At 41.9% G+C, this 18,222-nt stretch overlaps 2 protein-coding genes across 2 annotated transcripts in view; one reads left to right on the top strand and one right to left on the bottom strand.

Moving 5' to 3' along the window:
* LOC101621599 (chromosome unknown open reading frame, human C1orf131) overlaps positions 1-4,645 on the bottom strand; it is a 12,857-nt gene extending 8,212 nt beyond the window's left edge. The window contains exons 1-3 of the mRNA XM_012731255.1: positions 4,558-4,645; positions 4,150-4,164; positions 2,375-2,718 (exon numbers count right to left, since the gene is read on the bottom strand). Of these exons, the coding sequence (XP_012586709.1) occupies positions 2,375-2,718; positions 4,150-4,164; positions 4,558-4,645 (447 nt within the window). The remainder of the gene's footprint in view (positions 1-2,374; positions 2,719-4,149; positions 4,165-4,557) is intronic.
* The window catches only part of GNPAT (glyceronephosphate O-acyltransferase), a 36,856-nt gene continuing 22,958 nt past the window's right edge, over positions 4,325-18,222 (top strand). Inside the window, exons 1-2 of the mRNA XM_004691136.2 lie at positions 4,325-5,006; positions 14,208-14,390. Coding sequence (XP_004691193.2) covers positions 4,644-5,006; positions 14,208-14,390 — 546 coding nt within the window. The 5' untranslated portion in view covers positions 4,325-4,643. The remainder of the gene's footprint in view (positions 5,007-14,207; positions 14,391-18,222) is intronic.

Below are 18,222 nucleotides of genomic sequence, written 5' to 3'. Positions count from 1 at the left end.
GCTGAGGGGAGTGGCAGTTGGGCCAGGAGAAGTCTGCTGTACCATGTGGTCACCTCCCTGACTGGGGATGGAACTTGTGCTGAAGTGGTTGTGGAGAGCTTCATAGTGCTGTTCTTTTACCCATTGTGCCACCAGGGAAGGCCCCCAACTAACTCATCTTTACCTATGTTCCCTATAAGACATGACAAAATAACTAGTGTGATATGCATTTGGATTTATTTACACATTCTAAAATCTTCTCATGGTCATATGTGTTTTTAATTATGTCCATAGCCTGTCCTTAGCTACATACATTTACGCTTTCAAAGGATAAATTTTTAAAGGGAAGAGAGGGTAGAACACCAAGACAACTGAAAAAAATGCACTACAGCCAAGAAGTCCAATATGTACAATGAACTTATTGAGAAGAGCCAACTACATGGAAAATTTGGAGCAGGATAAAAAACCCACAATTCAACTGCCTGCTATGTGTATTCCATTACTGAGAGACAGGGAAATTCAGACTCATTTGATGCCAACTTTTTTGTCATTTCTATTAAAAAGAAAATGCTCCATTCCAGAAAGAGGAAACTGATGTTAGAACCATTTGAGGAAAGCAAGGAGGTACCTAGAAACTTTATGTGAACAAATCATGAAACAGAATTATAGTGCAAAGCAGTGCGTTCCAACATCATGACACACACATTTGCACAGTATGTTCAATGCAGTGTGGTAACATTGACAATTGTTAGCTTCAATGTGGCATGTGGCACCAGGTCCCACCAGTCCATTTGTGTCTGAGCCAGGTCAGCAATGGACCACCAGCCCACATGCACCACAGCAAAGGTAGAGGTAGTCCCCCCATATCCAGGCCTGGACAAAGTTCAGTGGCAGCCCCCCCTCACCCCCTCCAACCCACCCCAGTCTGAGTACCTACCAGGCCTGCTGTGCCCAAAAGGTCCACTTATGCCTGCAGGCCTGCAGCAAGGCCCCAGGTGAGTGCTCTCAACCACACAAAAACTGGCCTGCTGAAGGACCAGCAGGTCCTCCAGTGGCTGACTCTTCTCATGAAGCTGGCACTGCACACTCCTGACCCAGTGTAAGCCAACATGACAGGAAGCATGTCCACCAGCACCCACGGAGCACGACTTAGTCCAGGGCCAAGGCCAGACCCAGGCAAAGTGCCTTGCAGATAGAGTAGGCAGGTGTGGGCAGCCACACAGGAGACAACCTTGACTAACCTGGGGAATCAAGGAGACAGTGCTCTAGGATACTATCAACATCACTCACATGAAACCAAACCCTTAGTGTTACAAGACAGTGACCTAAACTATAGAAGCACAGAAAACCGGGGACAATGGGAAAACAGGCCCCAACTGAAGTAGTGTAACAGAAACAGTAGTGTAACAGAAAAAAAAAATTAAGGAACTGCCAAGCAGAAGACAAAGAGCTCAACAATACAATAACAGAACTAAAAAATACAACAGAGGACTTCAACAGTAGTTTGAGTAAAGCAGGAGCACAAAAAGTGAGTTGGAAAACAAAACAACAGAACCTATACAAATAGAACAGCTATAAAATCAATACAATATCAATTTATAAAATCAATATACAAAAATCTGTTATGTTTCTATAAGCATTGAACTAGAAGAAAGAGAAATGATAAATATAGTATCATTCATGATCACAGCAAAAAGTAGAAAATACCCAAGTATAAATTTAACCAAGTGTACTGAAAACTGTGAAGCACAGATGAAAAAAGTTTAAAAAATGGAAGACAGGGCCTTCCCTGGTGGTACAACGAATTAGGATGCAGCATTGCAAGCTGGCGGCACCAAATTAGGATGCAGCATTGCAAGCTGGCGGCAGCCGCCTCTCAGTCACGTTAGATCCCCTGCCCCGGAGGTGACCAGATGGCGCTGCAGACCTCTCCTGACCTGCATGCTGCTCCCTTTAACAATGTACTTCATCGATCTGCCTGTTCTGCTCCCCACTCTGTCTCTGGTGAAGACTCTCACGGCCCCTGCACTTCTTGCCTGTACCCCAGTTCTGTATGAATAAATAAATAAATCTTCAAAAAAAAATGGAAGACAGTCTGTGTTCATGAATGGAAGAATCAATATTGCCAAAATGGCCACTGTAATCAGAACAGTACAGAGACTTGGCACAATCCCTGAGATCCCAATGGCATTCTTTGTAGAAAAAAGACCAAGAAATCCTGAAATTTGATCATAAAGGAACCTTGAGTAGGCAAAACAATCCGCAGAAAAAAAGAACAAAAATGGAGGCTTCATACTCCCTGACTCAATACTACAAAGTCTTTGTCTATTTACTGTATCCTTTTGTTGTCATAATTGTAGCTATTCATCCACATACATAAAAACTAACTCATTACCTTTGTGTTCTCTTCTTGACCCAGCTTCTGTTTTTTTCTTTTATTTCTGCTGTGAAATTCTACCACTTCTACGTGCTTCCTGTCATTCTTCAGGGAAGAGGAAGAAGCTTCAACAGTAGGGACTTGAGATCCGGACAGGAAGTCAGCAGGGTTCTCAGTAGGGGCACACTGCAGCTCTTCTCTGAGTTCCTTGAAGAAGCTGGAAGCGCGGTGCTTCTTTGGGCCTCTGACAAGAGATCCAGATGGGGGAGCTGCCACCAGGGCCACTGGGGCCTCTACATCTCTCTTCTTATTTTCTCTTTTCTTTCTGATCCTTTTGTGTTCTGTCTCACCTTCTGTTTCTCCTGTTTGTTTAAATCCAGAAAGAAAAATTAGTATCTTATAGCTTAGCCTTCACCAATATTCAATCACTTGTACTTGCACTTGTACACGTGCTAAAACACCCAGGCACAAAGAAAAGGATTAGTTGTTTTTCTTCAAATAGATTATTTGCATAATTTATGAATCTAAAAATCAAAGACATATTTTCTTAGGTCCTAACAAGAAGTGTTATGCAAGAGCTCCAGGGTCAGGAAATCCCAGCTGATTTATGCTTTGCACTAAAAATGCCCCAACTCTACAGTCAGTGCTTCTTTATAACACATTCTGATTGCAAGTAGGTATTATGGCCTTACTACTTTATTTCAGTTACGAATTAAGATGAGCCTAAGACAACTGATTTAATTTTTTTTTTCAACTGATTTAATTTTAATGTCTTTATTTTCTACTAAATCTCCCTATCTTGTTTCACCTATTAAAACTGACCAGTCATCTGAAGGTTCTAACAAGAATTCTAAGACTCACTAATCATCCACTATACAAATATTAGAGTATCAAGTGAATGTTTACAATAGCTTCTATTTGCTCTTTTATTCCGTGAATACATATTAAGAAAAATACATACTGAGTTGCCTAAACTTTGGCATTAGGGAATATTAAAAATGAATAAATCCAGCCCATGCCTTCTGTGCTCCTTGCATAATTTCCAACCTGTGTTGACATAAACTATATTTAGGATTTTTCTGAAGTCTTCTCCCGTAGATTTAAACTTCTGAAGGCCAGAAACTAAGTTTTCTCTGTTTTCCAGTATTTCCAAGCGTACAGAGACGCTCTGGCTATAGTACAGGTCGACCTGAGTGAAGGAATGGAGCTTGATGATATGGAGATTAGAACTCAGGCTCTGAATATTACTAAGTAGGTGAATTTCAACAAGTTTTTGACCTTTAGTTCTTGCTTCTACATTTGGAATAATGGGGTTAATGATAGTATTTATTATAGTGGGTTGTTGTGAAAATTAAATGAGTAAACACCTGGTTAAGTCTGGGGTAGCCTATACAATCTAAATATTATTTTTACTGTTTAAGTGAGTCTAAAATTTTAAGCAATGGCTCCAAAATAAAACACCTTTGCAACATCATGCTTCAAAGGTAATGTTTTATCCTTCAGGGCATGAGATTACCTCTGATACAAGAACAAGGTGCTATAGCTTTCCCTGGGGCAAGTTCTGCAGAGTGTGTAAAATGGTCTGTCCACTATAGTGCCAGTCCAATGCGAATCTTTAATGATAAGCTTCTTTATTTCCCTTTTCCCAATGAAGATAAAGGAAGAAAAGCCTAAATCGGACGACTTTTGAAAGAAAGGATTGCGAAAAGCTTCACATGAGAACATCCTCTGAAGTCTTTAGCGAGGGACACCAAAGGATGACGCCCCAAAAGAACAAGGTGGCAGCCACGCACCAGGGTCAGGAGGGTCTCAGGAGTGGGCTGGAGGGAGCGGCCTTGAGAAAGGTCCGGGGGTTGGGGGTGGAGGGGAAGGTGGTTATTTCCACAGTCCCGTGTGCACCAACCCCGTTAACTCTGAAAGCCTTGGAGCTTACGACAAGCAACCAGATTGGTCCCCGCGCGAGAGACGAGTCGCGAGATTTGTTTCCAGAACGGTAACTCAAGGGGTCCAGATCGTGGGGGCGGAGAAGTGTGTTATCAGACGCAGTTGTGTGCTTGGCCCATTATTAGAACCAGGTCCGAGACACTGAGGGGTGCTAGCGAGCAAGAACCTCTGGCCTGAAAGGGGAGGCCGAACTGGGGCAGCAGATCCTCGGCTCCGCCAATCCGCTCTCCACGTGGGCACCGACGCACCACACTCACCAAAGTCGTAGAGGTTCTGGAGCAGATTGTCCAGAAGCGTCTGAGAACCGAGAGGCGCAGAGGCCCCCTCTGCCTGCTCCCGCGCCATGGTGGGGTCTGCCAGCGCAGAACGCGCGCGCACGCGGCCAGAACCCCGACCCCGCGGGGCCCAGGCTTCCGGGTTCCGACGGGCTGCGCGCGCGCCGCAAGTCTCCGCGCGGCTTCCGTCCCGATTAAGATGGCGGCGCCCGGGGTCCTCTGGTGCGGCCGCAGAGGGTGCCGCCGCCCTAGGCGAGGTCGGGCCGCCCCGCGCCAAAGAACCGCCCCCAGCAGCACCACCACCACGGCTTAGCGCAGGATCCCCAGGCCCCGCCCGGGACGGCTGCTGCATCATGGATTCTTGCAGTTCATCTAAGTCTTGTTTCTCCATCGGCTCCACGAGTCCCGGTGCTGTCGTGCTCCTATACTCGGTAGGCGTCCCGGGGAACGAGACCGGGGCGGGGCCGCGAGAGAGGACCCCTTTCTCCAAGTCCGGGCTTCCTGCGGGCCACGACCCGTAGTTTAAAAGCCTGGGATCCGAGGCCGCGGAGGAGGGGCTAGGTGGTTGACTTGTTTCCAAGGCAACGGTGTGTCGCTATTTAGGTATCTGTGCCTACGCTTTTACAAGTTTCTACCCGTGATGGTTCCTCTGGTACCTTTGCATTTGTCCCTTTTTCTTTTTTCCATCAGGCAACACTGGGCCTTGGGGAAGCCCCTGACAGAGGACTGAGGAATGAGAAGTGGTGTCTCCCTATCTAAAAAGAGGGTGTGTCCTTTTGGGCAAACCTGAGAAACCTGCAGGTCTGACCCTGCCTGAGATAGCCTGTGACTTCCCACTCCGCCCTTGTGCTGCAGTGATATTCCTGGGAGAAAAGTATTTGGCTTGTATGTGGAAGTAGAGTTTTCAAGACTAGGTTTTTAATCAAGGAAGATTGGAAATTTCTGGAATTTCATTATATTTTTCTCTTAAGTATTTTTGGAGACAATGCTGCCCAACCTCTCTCCAACTTCCTTTTCACCTTTGATCTCTCTCGCGCGCCTGGATTTTAACCATTCTTATTCTGCCAACAGAATGTTGATCACTCACAATTTTCATGAAGAAATTGAGGGAGATTTGTAACAGGATTGCACAATTCCTGAGTAACTGGGGCTTTTTTTAGCCACTAAATTTATATCTACTTTAGGAGGAAATGAAAGAATATTTTTTAAAAACATGTTAACCAAGTTCTGTACACTTTGTTAGTGTCACTATCCGGTTTAAATATGTTAAATTTTGTGGGAAGGAGGTAACAGATAAAACACATTTTAAAAGCCAGGGCCCTCCCTGGTGGCTCTACGGATTAAAAGCACAGTACTACAAAGCTTGCCACAGCTGCTTTAGTACGGTTTGATCCCCAGCCATGAGGCGACACACATGCACAGCAGACTACTCCTGTCTTGCCCGCTGCTCCCCTCAGCAGTATTCTTCGCCAATCTGCCAGTTGTGCTCCCCACTCTGTTTCTGGTGAATCCTCTCACCGCTTCTGCACCTCTGGCCTGTACTCCAGTTCTATATGCATAAATAAGTAAATCTTTGAAAAATAAAAGCACGAGAAAGGAAAACCCTAGTCTGAAAAGACATACATGTGTGTATCTATGGTTACCTTTAGTATTCTTTAGAACTGATGGAAAGTTCTGCTCTCTTACTATGGAGAGCTCCAGGCTTATCATTGTTATTACTGTCCACTTTTCTAAGCCATGTCACCTCATTTTCTTCTTAAAGATTTGTTTATTTATGCATATAAGAACTGGAGTACAGGCCAGAGTTGTGGGGGTGAGAAACTCACCAGAGACAGAGGGGAGCAGAACAGGGAAATTGACAGAAATAGTTTGCTAAGGGGAGCAGTGGGCCTGTCAGGGGAGTTCTCTGGCCCCATATGGGTTACTCCCCTGGCCAGGAATTGAACTCATGCTGCAGTGGCTGCGGATAGTCTCATAGTGCTATGCCTTAACCCATTGCACCACTAGGGAGGGCCCCCATGTCATCTCATTTTAACCTCTCCTGATCGACCTTTTTACCTTACAGTTCTCCGATAGGAGTAAAATCTCATTTTCTGACCCTGCTGCTGTAGGGCAGGCAAGTAGGGAAGAAGGTTACAGTATATATTTGACTCACTTTAGGGAGCTTTTCCAAGCCCTAAACTGGTATGTGGATTGATTGCAATTTTGCACATGTGTATCAAAGAAAAGAGTTGAGTGGGGTATGCTTTTTTCCTTTTTTTTAACTTCCCCATTCACTAGTGATACTTTGATCACAAGATTTGTCTGTGTTTTATTTATCTGTTTATTTTAAGATTTATTTATTTGTGCATACAGAACTGGGGTACAGGCCAGAGGTGCAGGGGTGGTGACAAGGTTCACCAGAGACAGAATGGGGAGCAGAACAGGCAGATGGATGAAGTATACTGCAGAGGGGAGCAGTGGGTGGGTCAGGAGAGGTCTGGCACACCATGCTGGTCACCTCTGGGGCAGGTGAGGATCGAACTCATGCAGCAGTAGCTTTTGATTCTTAGTGAGGCACTTTAACGCCCTGCGCCACCAGGGAGGGCTCTGTCTGTGTTTTTAAATGAAAGGCAATGGCAATTGTTGGTAACATTTTTCTACTTCTGAAGCTGGACAGCAACCTCCATTATTTTGTCTCTTTACTTTATGAAATAGCCTAAGCTTTTTCTTACTATTTTAGGCTGTGCCTATTTATTTCCTCAGTCATACTATTATTGTGCAGTACTCAGTCTAATCTGCGAGTATTTAAAATAAATGCTGATCGCAACAAACATTGCAGGAATGGAAGCTTACAGGGTCCTAGTCATTGTTCTCAGTGTTAAAAATCCAGCCCTTGACTTTCAAAGGAGTCATGAAAATAAATAAATATAAAGGACAGTGTGTGTGTTGGGGGCGGCAGGATGTGGTTAATGAGAAGGAGCACCTGGCCTGTTTGGGGAATCAGCAAAGACTTCTAAGGTACCTTAGCTGAGTTTTTGTCCTAGGCACGATATAGAAAACTACTCTCTGGCATGTTTGGGGGAACCAAATAGTTAGGTGCGATAAAGGGGATATGAGGACCAAAACTAAGGAAGTGGGCAGAGGATATTTCCAAAAGGATTTTAAATGTCATGTTTCTACACTTTTAAGGACAAGGGTTTTATATGTGACCATTGAAGGATCATCAGATTTGTATTTTTGAAAATCTAAGACAACTGGGTTGCTAGCATAGTTATTTGTATGGATAACCTCTTTTACTTGAGTAGATATTATAGAAGGAGAATCTGATTAGGGAGGAAATCTGCTGCCATAGTATGTAGATAAATTAGGGCCTCTTTACAGTAACTCAGAGAGATGAAGGAAAGCAGACGTGGTGGGTATGGAAAGAGCAGAGCTGGTACATTTTTGTGATATTTAGGATAGTTGAGTGCGATGGCCAAGGAAAAAGAGAACAATATGGAAAGAGGAAAGAAATATGAAATGTGGAAAGAGGAGCAGGTTTAGTCATGCGGTTCAGTTTACATAAGGTCGGTTTGAGATGTCAGTGGCAAAATTAATGATTTTAACCTTTGAAATATCATGTTATGGGCCATATACATCACAAGATGTTAAGAGAAAGATCCAGAGTTGGAAATAGGTTACCAGAGCAGAAAAGGAAGGTCTGGCCTAAATATGTAGATTTGGTTGCCATAGATCTGGTTGAAATCTTTCATTGAGATCATGGAATGGAGATGGGTAATCCCTGGTCCCCATAGCCAAGCTATGTCTGCTGTAGTCTGAATGAAAACCCGGACTCTTTACAATAACTTCTAAACTCTACATCGTCAGGCAGTTATTCCCTCTGATTTTAATCTTGCTCACAAGGCCTCACCCACACTGGTCTTCTATTTTTTAGACAGTGAGCATACTCTCTCCTCAGAGTGCTGACAATCCTCCATGTGTGGTATGCTGTGATTCCCCAGAACTTTAGTTCCGTTGAGGCTGGGGCCTCAATAATAGAAAAAGCCAGCAATACAAGTTCTGAGAAGATATATCATGCCAAACATGGGGACGTTCACCTCCTCAAAAGGACCTTCCACTGTCAGTCTGAGCAGCTCTCCAATCAGTCTTCTTCAGCACTTAGTCCATTTTTCCAGTGTTGTGCTACAGCAGCCTTGCACTGACTTTTTAAAAAAAGATGTGTTTATGCACACAGGAACTGGGATATAGGCCAGAAATGTGGGGGGGTGGGGTAGAGGTGGGTTACTATGGGGGTCATGGGGGATTGGTGAGAGGATTCTCCAGAGACAGAGTGGGGGCAGAACAGGTGGACTGACTGCAATACACTGCTGAGGGGAGTAGCAGTCAAGACAGAAAAGGTCTGCTTCACCACGTGGTCAGCTGCCTGGCTGGGAATAGAACTCAGGCTGCAGCGGATGGCGATAGCTTCATAGTGCTGAGATTTAACCCCTTGCACCACTGAATCTTATAGTTGATCATTACATTTTCATGAAGTTTGCAAGTGCATTGTTAAAACTTACAATTAAAAAATTGGTAAAAGCAAAAATAAAATCTCCCTAATCATTTTACTGAGTTTTAATATTCTCTTTTTTTTTAAGATTTATTTTTATTTATTTATACATACAAGAACTGGGGTATAGGCTAGAAGTTAGCAGGTGAGAAGATCCACCAGAGACAGAGTAGGGAGCAGAATAGGCGAAACTACTGAAAAACACTGCTGAGGGGAGGGGGGTGAACTCAGGCTGCTGTGTCTGACAATAGCTTGACAGCACTGACAATGTAACCCCCGCACCAGCAGGGAGGCCCTATCTCTATATTCTTGAGCTTACTTAATGTCTATTACATTGTAAAGTGGAAAACCTGTGTAACAGTGGCTACTGTCTGTGCACTCAAATTTCACGTTCAGTGAGCTGGTATTGAAGGCTTGAAATCTGCCTGCCTGGGAATATAAATACCACAGAAATTAGCAAACACTGTAACTGGGCTCTCCTAAGTTAAATGTGTCAGGATGCTAGTAGAGGCATCCCTGAATAAACTTGCCTTGCCTGTTGGTTCCCTTTCCTTAAGAGAATGTCTGCCCCCTCAGTGTACATTTCTTATTTTTCTTTGTTGTGCAGTATTTCCGCCCTATAGAACAGTGTCTGGTATGTGGGCTCTCAGTAACTATGGATCCTCCAGAGTGGCTGAAAGGGAAGTACAAGGGGAGGCCCATTTATCTGTCAATACAGAGAAGTCTGCTCTACAAATTCAGACAGGGAAAACACACAATGGGAGGCAAATACATCACCTAAAACTTCTTACATGTAGTCCTTTTGATATTGTGTTCCTGGGTGAGTAGACATGTTTTATGACAGTACATACCAGCATGGTGTATGGAAGACTGCTTAGTGAGCAGTCACACCTCAACCCTGGCTGCATGTTGGAATCACATGGAATACTTTTAAAAGTCTAGTAGTGAGGTACCACTCATAGACCGAAATAATCAAGAATCTCTAAGGAGATCCTGGCTATCATTGTTGGGTTTTTTTTTTGTTGTTTTTTTTTAAGATTTATTTATCTGTACATACAGAACTGAGGTACAGTCCAGAGGTTCAGGGACAGCGAGAGGCTTCACCATAGACAGAGTGGGGAGCAGAACAGGCAGACTGACGAAGTACACTGCTGAGGGGAGCAGCGGGCGGGTCAGGAGAGGTCTGCCACATCATGTGTTCATCTCCGGGGCAGGCAGGAATTGAACTCATGCGGAAGTGGCTATAGTTTCTCAGTGCTGCGTTTTAACCTGCTGCGCCACCAGGGAGGGCCTATCATTGTATTTTTTAAGTGTCCTAGGTTTTTGTTTTTTTATTTTGAAGATTTATTTATTCATGCATACAAGAACTGGGGTACAGGCCAGAGGAGCAGGGGATGAGAGGGTTCACCGGTGTGGGGAGCAGAACTGGCAGATTGACAGAAACATACTGCTGAGGGGAGCAGTGGGCGGGGTCAGGAGTGGTCTGCCATGCGATGTGCATCACCTCCTTGGCTGAGGATTGAACTCATGCTGCAGTGGCTGTGGACAGCTTCATAGTGCCAGGCTTTAACCCATTGCGCCACCAGGGAAGACCCCCCTAGGTTATTTTTATATGTAACCAGGGTTAAAAACTATTGGATTACATGTTGGGGTAGGGCCAAATTGGGAAAAATTTAAGCGTTAGTCTGTAAATATTTGAGAACCATCATCTTGAACCAGAGTTCAAGAAAAGACTTCCTTCACTAATTTATTTTTTTCATTCTATAAACAGTAACTGAGTTCCTACTAGGAGGAACTGGTAGATAAAAGAAATATAGGACAGTTACCTACCCAGACAAGAAATTCACTATTTTCCAGGGAGATACTAAATAGAGTGTTTTAGGTGCTGTTGTGGAAATATATTGCAGATTCTTTACAGGTTCGAAGGAGAAAATTACCAGATTGGTCAGGTTAAGGAAAGAATCAGGAAGTGGTATTTGAGGCTTGGCTGATGGCTGAGGATTTTGCAGGAAACAATGGGAAATAGCCACTGGTAAATGCCCTGTCTTAATAACTGGCACCTCCACGTGGTATTCCTAAAAGAGACAGTTTTGGTGACTGTTATATCTCCGACACATATCACAATGCCAGGCAAATGTAATAATATGCTCAGATATGTGATAATGAATGCCATTCTTTATCAAAGATGTAGGAGTCCATCAGAAGGCATAGCCGATTTAGGGAACTTCAGGTCTTAGTGTAATCTAACTGTTAGAAGAAGGGGAAATGACTGAGAGGCAAGTGGTGAGGAGATCAGGAAGGGCCTAGGGCCATATGCTAAGTAAGAAGTATGAACATGGCACTGCAGATAAGAGAGAACCATGGAAGGATTATAAATAATCATATTTGGTAAGATTTTCAAAAAATACATGCCTGCTACTGTCCCTTATGGGGACTTATCCTAAGGACTTCTCTCTTCCCCTCTCCCCCTCCTCTTCTGTCTAATTTGTTTAGTCAATTATTGACCAACAATGCTATATTTCAAACCTGGCTAGACATTACAAATACAAAGATGATATATTCTGTAGATAATTGCCTTTGAGGAGGGAGACAAACATCAAGCAACCACGGTGTTATGGGACACACATCATAGTAGATGTGTGTACTAGATAAGGGAGTCCTTGAAGAAGAAGGCAGAGTAATTTCATGTGACAGAGGCGCATGTACAAAGGCCCAGAAGCTTATCAACAATGGACTGTGTTCAGAAATGCAAATCTTGCACTGTTGAATAGATTATGAACATGGTGAATGATGAGTGTGGGGAGGGAAGGAAAGGCCAGATCATAGAGGTTCTCATTTGATGCCAGAAGTGGCTTATGTCTTATTTGAGGGGGGGTGGAGAGTCATTATGTTAAACAGGAAAAGTTTGGTTAGAAATGTATTTGAAAAGCTTGGGGGAAGGACTTAAAGGGGGCATAACAGGCAGGAAACCAGCAAGGTGGGTCTTGTGCTACAGGGGTCTACTGGATGTGTGAGTGAGGAGAGATGTGACACATTTTTGAACACCAGCCACATTAACATGATTAGCTGGATTGGATGTAAAAGGTGAGGGAAGAGGGGTCTGGAATGATGCAGAAGGATGTAGAAGACCTGGCAGCTATTAATTGAGTTTTGAGGGAAATAATCAGGTTGTAGGATTGTGCAAGAGAATAACTTCAGTTTTGAAAATGCCAAATGTGAAATGTTTGTAACTACATGTGTATATCAGAAACTCATAGGAGAAGAAATCTGGGCAAGAGAGTCAGAATCATATAATCAGTATTTGAAACCAGTTGGGTAGGTGAAAGTACTCAGCTTAATGTGTGTAGTGAAGAAAAGAGTGTTGGAGATGTTGACATATTAAGGTAAATGGGAGGAAAGAAGACGTTTGTAGTTCTTTTGTGGGGAGGGGAGGCCTCCGCCAGGTTGAAAATCAACCTCTCGCACCTCACCTCTGGCCTATATTCTACTTCTTGAGTGCGTAAGTAAATAAATCTTAACAAAAAAAAAGAAAGAAACCAAAGTGGAAAAATTTCAGGATGGTTGAAAGTTGGGAAGGGAGTCACATAATAGATGAAAATTAGAAAGTGGCCAGGGTTTAAATTAAATTATATGTATTTGCTGTGTTTTTTAATAATAGCAATGAATGAAAAACAATCCAAACACCTAGAATTAAAAATAACATTATGGAAGCAACTTAAAAGACTTGAAGGAATATATATGACATTAAGTGAAAAAAATCAGGTGACAAAATATTTATTGGATAACAGAAAGGAAATATGTCTACATACACAGAAAAAAAGGATTTACTAAAATAGTTTCTGGACCTTAGTAACACAGTTGGTTATAATTTTCTTCTTTGGATTCTATGATGTCTTCCAAAATTTTGTAATGAGCATATATTATTGTGGTAATTAGAAAATTATTTTAAGAAGTTAAAGAACATAAAGGTCTTAAAAACATACTTATTATAGGGACATGATCATAATTGAAAACTATATTTCCTATAGTTCCTCTTTTAAATAAAAAAGTCTATTTCTGTGTGACAGAAAAAGTAAGGAAACTAGTAAATGTTAACAGAATCATTCCTGGAGTACAAAATTGGAGCAATTTATATTTACTCGTATTTTTCAGTGTTTTCAAACTTTACATAATTAACATGATGAGAATACTATAGGATAGTGATTAGAACCATGTTCTGTGAAGCCATAGGTTGAAGTTTCAACTATGACTCTGCCCTTTGCCAGCTCTGCTACCTTGGTGAGCTATTTCACCCTTCTGTACTTCGGTGACCCCATTGGAAAATGAGGTAACGAGAATAACTGCTTCAACAGGTTTGTTGTGAGGATTTTCTTTTTTATAGATAGAGCTATTAGAATAGTGCTGACAGTTAGTTAGCAGCTTTACATGTTAGCTGTAATTCTTGTCACCACTATTTTATAATCAGAAAAACAAACTTTGAAGCGTTAACAACTTCAAAATCATTGGTAGCCTGAGCTGCTAAGTCTCAAGAGCTGATTGGACAAGAGCTGAATTGCAGTGGGTTGGAAAAAGAACCTGTGAGAACAAATATAAACAGCTCTATCGTAGCTTTAAAGGTAGCACATTTTTCTCAAGTGTATCTTCCTTTCCTTTGTACCCATGAAGTTTTATATACTTTGACATAACTTGGGGTTTTTAAATACATGCTGTGATTTAATTTAAATCTTAGTAGAAGGGACCCACAAAACAAGTTTATCAATGTCATTGATAAAGCTTTGTAAAATTTATCACGTTCTTTACAGCTTAATGTCTCATCTTTGCTATCTTTGTTGATTGTCCTGAAAGGGTACTGTTTTTACAAAGATAGCAATCACAAATATTGTAATAAAACATTGTAATTCAGTACGAATTTATTGATTCTAATTCTAAATATCATTGCATTTCATTTTCTTAATTTGCGAAACTCTGCTCTTGTTCGTATGTCATAGAATAAAAGTTTTGGCAAAGATGAAACTTTACTAATGTAGCCTTTAATCTGTCCTAATATATTTTACTTTACAGTAAGTAAAGCCTTACTTGCTTTCATTTGCCTTATCCACAGAAGGAGCTCAAAAAGTGGGATGAGTTTGAAGATATTTTAGAAGAGAGAAGGAATGTCAGTGACTTGAAATTTGCAATGAAATGCTACACACCTCTTCTCTATAAGGGAATTATTCCTTGCAAGCCAAATGATATTAAATGTAGTGTTCTCAATTCTGAAGAGGTTCATTATGTTATCAAACAGGTAAGTGATTTCCTCTTCAACCATTGCCACATTTGTTCATTGTCAACAAGATCTTTTCTTGATTCTGTGAACTTATTTTGCTATCTTTAATGTTTCTTAGATATAGCTATATTGATCACATTCATCAAATATCCATAATGTATGTTAGTCTCTTCACCAGATACAGGCCTTCCAAGTAAAGTGAATGAAGAAAAGTTTTCCTAGCAGAGCAAATCACTTTTTCACTATGGTTTTCAAACATTACTGTACATTAGGCTTTTAAAAAGCCCCCACACATTGATCTTACCCCACTACCAATTAAATCAAAGTGTCAGGAGGAAAGAGCCAGGCATTAGTAGTGTTTAAAGATGCCCATTTGACTCTAAAGTAGAGAAAAGTTTGGAAACCACTGACTAATTTTAAGGGTAAAAGGACATGTATGTTCAGTACTGAAAGTATCTCAATATGACCAAACTGAAGAGAACATGGGAAGAGTACTGATAAGAATTGAGATTGGAGAAAGAAGCAAGGGCCACATGATGAAGGATTTTGATATGGAAGATTAGATTCTATCCTATCTAAAGTACAAAGTCATTGAAAGGTGTAGACTAAAATGTTGCTGCATCATTTTATGTTTGAAAGTACCATAAAGCTGAACATGGAGACAGGAAATCTGTGACATTTTTGCTGTTTTCCCTTTGTGCAATCAAAGCTGTCTGGACTGGTGAGCGGTTATTGAAAAAGAGAAATGGACAGATTTAAAAAAAAAATTTATATATCTATTTACATTATTGCTCACTTTATAACAGTGTTTACTTCTTCCCTCCCCTACCCATCACTACGATAGCCCCCTTTTTCCTCCCTCCTTCTGATCCTTCTCTGTCTCCCCCGCCCCATAGGATCTCTCTTGTTTATAATTGTTTGGGTTACTTGAATTCCTCTTACAAGTGAAACCATTTGATATTTTTCTTTTTCCTTCTGACTTATTTCACTGAGCATAATCTCTTCCAGCTCCATCCATGTTGCTGCGAATGGCATGAGTTTATCTTTTCAATTGCTGAGTAGTATTCCATTCTATATATATATACCACATCTTGATCCAGTCAAGATGTTTTGGGCATTTGGGTTGTTTCCAGTATTTACCTTTTGTAAGTAGTGCTACAGTAAACATAGGTGTGCATGTATCTTTTTGAATTAATTTTTTTTTTTTTTTAAAGATTTATTTATTTGTGCATACAGAACTGGGGTACAGGCCAGAGGCTCAGGGGCGGTGAGAAGCTTCACCAGAGACAGAGTGGGGAGCAGAACAGGCAGATCTACGAAGTACACTGCTGAGGGAAGCAGCGGGCGGGTCAGGAGAGGTCTGGCTCGCCATGTGGTCTCCTCCGGGCAGGCGGCAGGCGGGAATCGAACTCATGCGGAAGTGGCTTCAGATTCTCAGTGCTGTGCTTTAACCCGCTGCGCCACCAGGGAGGGCCTGAATTAATATTTTTGTGTCCTTTAGGTAGATCCCTAGGAGTGGAATTGCTGGGTTGTATGGTAGCACCATTTTTAGTAGTCTGAGGAATTTCCATCCAGCTTTCCATAGTGGTTGTACCAGTTTGCATTCCTACCAGCAGTGTAGGAGAGTTCCTTTTCACCACATCCTCACCAACATTTGTTGTTGTTTTTTTGATATGTGTCATTCTCACTGGTGTGAGGTGGTATCACATTTTGGTTTTGATTTGCACTTCCCTGATTATGAGAGATGCTGAACACTTTTTCATATGCCTATTGGTCATTTGCAGTTCCTCTTTGGATAAAGTGTCTTTTAAGTTCTTTTGCCCATTTCTTGACTGGGTTGTTTTGTTTTTGTTGATTTGAGTGAGCTCTGTATATGTCTTTGTGATCAGTCCCTTGTCTGTTGTATGGAGTGCAAAGGTTTTTTTCCCAATCAGTAGGGTGTCTCCTTGTCTTGGTTAATGTTTCTTTTGCTGTGCAGAAGATTTTCAGGTTGATATAGTCCTGTGTGTTTATCTTTTCCTTCATTTTCTTTGCTTTGGGTGAAGAATCTTTAAAGTTGTTGAAGTGTATGTCTTGTAGTGTTTTACCTGTATTTTCTTCTATATATGTTATGGTTTATGGCTTCAGGTCTTATGTCCAAATCTTTTATCCATTTTGAGTTGATTTTCATGCATAGTGTGAGGTAGTGGCCTAGTTTCATTCTTTTGCTTATGTTGATCCAGTTTTCCCAGCACCATTTGTTAAACAAACTGTCCTTGTCCCATTGCATATTCTTTGCTCCTTTGTCAAAGATTAACCGCCCATATAGGTGTGCGTTTATTTCTGGGTTTTCAGTTTGGTTCCATTGGTCTGTATATCTGTTTTTGTTCCAGTACCACACTGTTTTAATTATTATGGCTTTGTAGTATAGATTGAAGCTTGGAAATGTGATACCTCCATTTTCCTTTGTTTTCATCGTAGAGCTTTGGCTATTCTTGGTTTTGTGTGGTTCCATATGAAAGAAATGGACAGATTTAAGAAATTTAAGAGGTAGAGTGACCTTGTTTAATAACCTGTTGGGTGAATGAAGTGGAGGAAAGGATAGAATCAAGGCTTATAGAGTTATTAACTGAGATAGGAAGCTATGAGAGGGAGTGGTCTTGGGAGAGAAGCTGAGTTTTGGATATTTCACTTGAAGATTTCAAGGTAAGGGGATTCAGTGGGCACTATTAGAATATCCCGCTGGCTGGGACTCCATGTGGCATCTAGGTCCTCCTATGCCTTGAGGTTTACTTAGAGAGATCTGTTGCTTTGGGCTTTATTTGGAGTTTAGTTGGGTTTGTCAACCCAGGAGGTGACAAGTTGTTTTATCTTTGCTCTCTCTTTACATTTGATTTGGACAGATGACCCATGCGCCTAATCTTTTTGTTTTGATCTATCATAACCAATCTTGGAGGAACTTAGTTTTCTCAGATTACCTGAATTTGTTTCCTTATCAGTTAGAAGTTAAACCTTAGATCTCAACACTAGCTTTGTTAGAATCACCTGAAAAACTATTAAAAAAAAGTTCGGTGTTGGCCTTCCCTGGTGGCACAGTGGGTGGGTTAAAGCACTGCACTGCAAGCTAGCCACAGCTATTTCAGTGCAAATTCAATCCCCTGCCCCCGAGGTGATCCATATGGCACAGCAGACCTCATCTCTCTTGCCCACTGCTCCCCTCAGCAGTGTACTTCATTGATCTGCCTACCTTGTGCAACCTACTATGTCTCTGGTGAGTCCTTTCACTGCCCCTGCACCTCTGGCCTGTTCCTCAGTTTTGTATGCATAAATAAATAAAGCTTTTTTTTTTTTTTTTAAAAAGTTCATTGTTAATGGTCCAGTAGTATATGAATTATGTTAAGGCAAGAATTATTATTATCTGTTCATATATATTAAAAAATATTCCTTGAAGACTTATTTATGCATACAAGAAGTGGGTTGTAGGCCAAAGGTGCCAGGGGTGAGAGGATTCACTGGAGACAAGAGTGGGGCGCAGAACAGGTAGAGCTACTGAAACACACTGCTGAGGGGAGTAGCGGGGAGACGAGAGGTCTGCTGCACCATGTGAGTCAGCTACCTGACCAGAGATCGAACTGTTGCTATCCTGTCTATGTATAGCTTCATGATGCTGCACTTTAATCCTTTGTGCCACCAGGATGCCCCCAAATTAATGAATTTTTTTTAAAGATTTATTTATTTGTGCATACAGAACTGGGGTACAGGCCAGAGGCTCAGGGGCAGTGAGAGGCTTCACCAGAGACAGAGTGGGGAGCAGAACAGGCAGATCGACGAAGTATACTGCTGAGGGGAGCAGCGGGCGGGTCAGGAGAGG

The sequence above is a fragment of the Condylura cristata genome, unplaced genomic scaffold (genome assembly GCF_000260355.1).
Source record: "Condylura cristata isolate star-nosed mole 26May11 unplaced genomic scaffold, ConCri1.0 scaffold00030, whole genome shotgun sequence".
NCBI lineage: Eukaryota > Metazoa > Chordata > Mammalia > Eulipotyphla > Talpidae > Condylura > Condylura cristata.
The sequence above is the reverse complement of the archived record's forward strand: the minus strand, read 5'-3'. Positions and strand labels throughout refer to the sequence as shown.